The sequence below is a fragment of the Mandrillus leucophaeus genome, unplaced genomic scaffold (genome assembly GCF_000951045.1).
Source record: "Mandrillus leucophaeus isolate KB7577 unplaced genomic scaffold, Mleu.le_1.0 Scaffold212, whole genome shotgun sequence".
Taxonomy (NCBI): Eukaryota; Metazoa; Chordata; class Mammalia; order Primates; family Cercopithecidae; genus Mandrillus; species Mandrillus leucophaeus.
In genome coordinates, this window is record NW_012102166.1 from 219,104 (window position 1) to 221,263 (window position 2,160).

The 2,160-nt window shown below is 55.3% G+C and overlaps 1 protein-coding gene across 5 annotated transcripts in view; it reads right to left on the reverse strand.

Moving 5' to 3' along the window:
- Positions 1-2,160, reverse strand: part of TRPV3 (transient receptor potential cation channel, subfamily V, member 3) — a 75,083-nt gene that overhangs the window by 49,060 nt on the left and 23,863 nt on the right. For all 5 annotated transcript variants that reach the window (XM_011980397.1, XM_011980401.1, XM_011980400.1 and 2 more), the window contains 2 exons: positions 1,571-1,725; positions 635-811 (listed from right to left, as the gene is read on the reverse strand). In XM_011980397.1, coding sequence (XP_011835787.1) covers positions 635-811; positions 1,571-1,725 — 332 coding nt within the window. The remainder of the gene's footprint in view (positions 1-634; positions 812-1,570; positions 1,726-2,160) is intronic.

Consider the following 2,160-nt stretch of genomic DNA (forward strand, 5'->3'; position numbering starts at 1 on the left):
TTCTTTCTTTCTTTCTTTCTTTCTTTCTTTCTTTCTTTCTTTCTTTCTTTCTTTCTTTCTTTCTTTCTTTCTTTCCTTTTTTCTTTCTTTCTTTACTTATTTATTTATTTTGAGATGGAGTTCTGCTCTGTTGCCTAGGCTGGAGTACAATGACAATCTTGGCTCACTGCAACCTCCTCCTCCTGGGTTCTGGTGATTCTCCTGCCTCAACCTCCCAAGTAGCTGGGATTACAGGCACCTGCCACCACGCCCGGCTAATTTTTGTATTTTTAGTAGAGACGGGGTTTCACCATGTTGGTCAGGCTGGTCTTGAACTCCTGACCACAGATGAACCACCCGCCTCAGATGAACCACCGTGCCCAGCCTTAGAGCAGTGACTTTAACCCGTGTTGTTCACCAATGCATGCCCATGCCAAAAACGATGCCTGGCATGGAACCAATGCTCAAAATTATTTGCAGAATCAAGGAAGAAAGAGAGGGGTACCTGAAGCTTCCCGGGCACCATGCTACATGCTTGGGGCTCCTCAGTGGCAGCCGTGCCTCCACGTGGCCTGGCCAGCAGCGGCCCCGCGGCCCCGCAGCCCCCGCACCCTCAGAGACTTCTGTCTGCACAGCCCCTCTGTGGGCAGGATACCTTCGTAGGCCTCTTCTGTGTACTCGGCATTGATGAACCTGCCCAGGATGTCGTTCTCTTCGGCAAAGGCAAGCAGGACCCGCACGATCTCCTTGGTGTTGGGGTTGATGTTTAACAAGGCCTTCATCAGGCAGGTCTTCCCCGTGTCGGAGGCCGTCAGCTTGTGCATGAGGAAGTCTGCAGGCAGCGCCGTGGGACGGAGCTACAGGCGGGGCCCGGCTGCCCTTGGCCCTCCCAGCTCAGAGGGTGTGGGAGCTGCAGCCGCCGACCTCAAGCCCCTGCTCTACACCCCTGCTCCCAGGTCTCACACTTGGCCGCTCTCCTCCTCCCTCTCCAGCTGTTCCTCCTCCATCTCCTTTGCTGGCTCCTTGCTCTCTGTGGCCCATGGGAGCCTTATCTGAGGCCTTTTACTCTTTCCCCATGGTGTGGCTTCCCACTGTCCACCCCAGAACCTCTGTCTCCAGCCTGCCCCCTCCTCGTGGCCTGCAAATAAAGCTCAGCTCATGGCCTCCCCATCAACCTGATACTGCACTGGTCCCTGCACACCCAGGGCTCCACCAGCCACCAGGCTACCCAAGTCTACATGGCACCATGCTGGACCCCCTGTCCCTCACTCCCCAGGTCCTCAAGTCCTGCCCGTGTTACTGGCTGAGGAGCTGCCCAGAACCATTCCCCTTCTCAAGCCCTGCTTCAGGGTCCCCGCCCTGCCTGAACCGTGGCCTTCTCCAGCTTCACCCCCCATCTCTCGCCCGACTCTCACCTGCCCAAACCTTTCTGTGGTTCCCCATTCTCCTTGGAGTCAAGTTCAAAGTCCCTCGCCAGAATTCAAGGTCCCTCACACTCCAGCCCCACGGGTTGGTGAGGGGAGGGGAAGATGGACAACGGAAGTCAAGCGGGGCCCCAGCCCCGTACCCTCTGCCAGGCTCAGACACTCACCAGGCACATCCTCGTCACGGCGCCGCCTGCAAAGCTCCTGCAGCTCCACCAGCAGCTCCACCAGCTCCTCCACGCAGCCCTCAGACACGGCTGCAAAGATGCGCTTCTTCAGCCGCCTCTTTTTCCTCCTCTGCTCTTCCTTGGCCAGGTGTGCACTGAGCCAGAAAATGTTTCCAACTCACCACACACGTCCTCTCAAGCTCAAGCTCTCCTTTTCCCCGCCAGAGCTGCCTGCAGGGCGCTGCACCTGCCGCCAACATCTCCCATGCCTGTCACAACGCCTGCAAACCCCTGGGCTGTGTGGACCCATCAGGCTCCCCTTGTAATCCACATGCAATCACATTCTGTCAAAATACCTGTATTTGGCTGCAAGCAGTAATGATCAGGAAGGATCTATGCCTATTAATAGACATTACCTTGAAAATATGAGATTTCATATTTTATGTTGTTTGAACTTTTTAAATCTATCCCTCCCTGTCCTCCCACTCCAGATAAGTAACTGTGGTAACCATTGATGTCTCCTTTTGTTTCTTTTCTTTTTTGAGACAGTCTTGCTCTGTCGCCCAGGCTGGAGTGCAGTGGCGCCATCT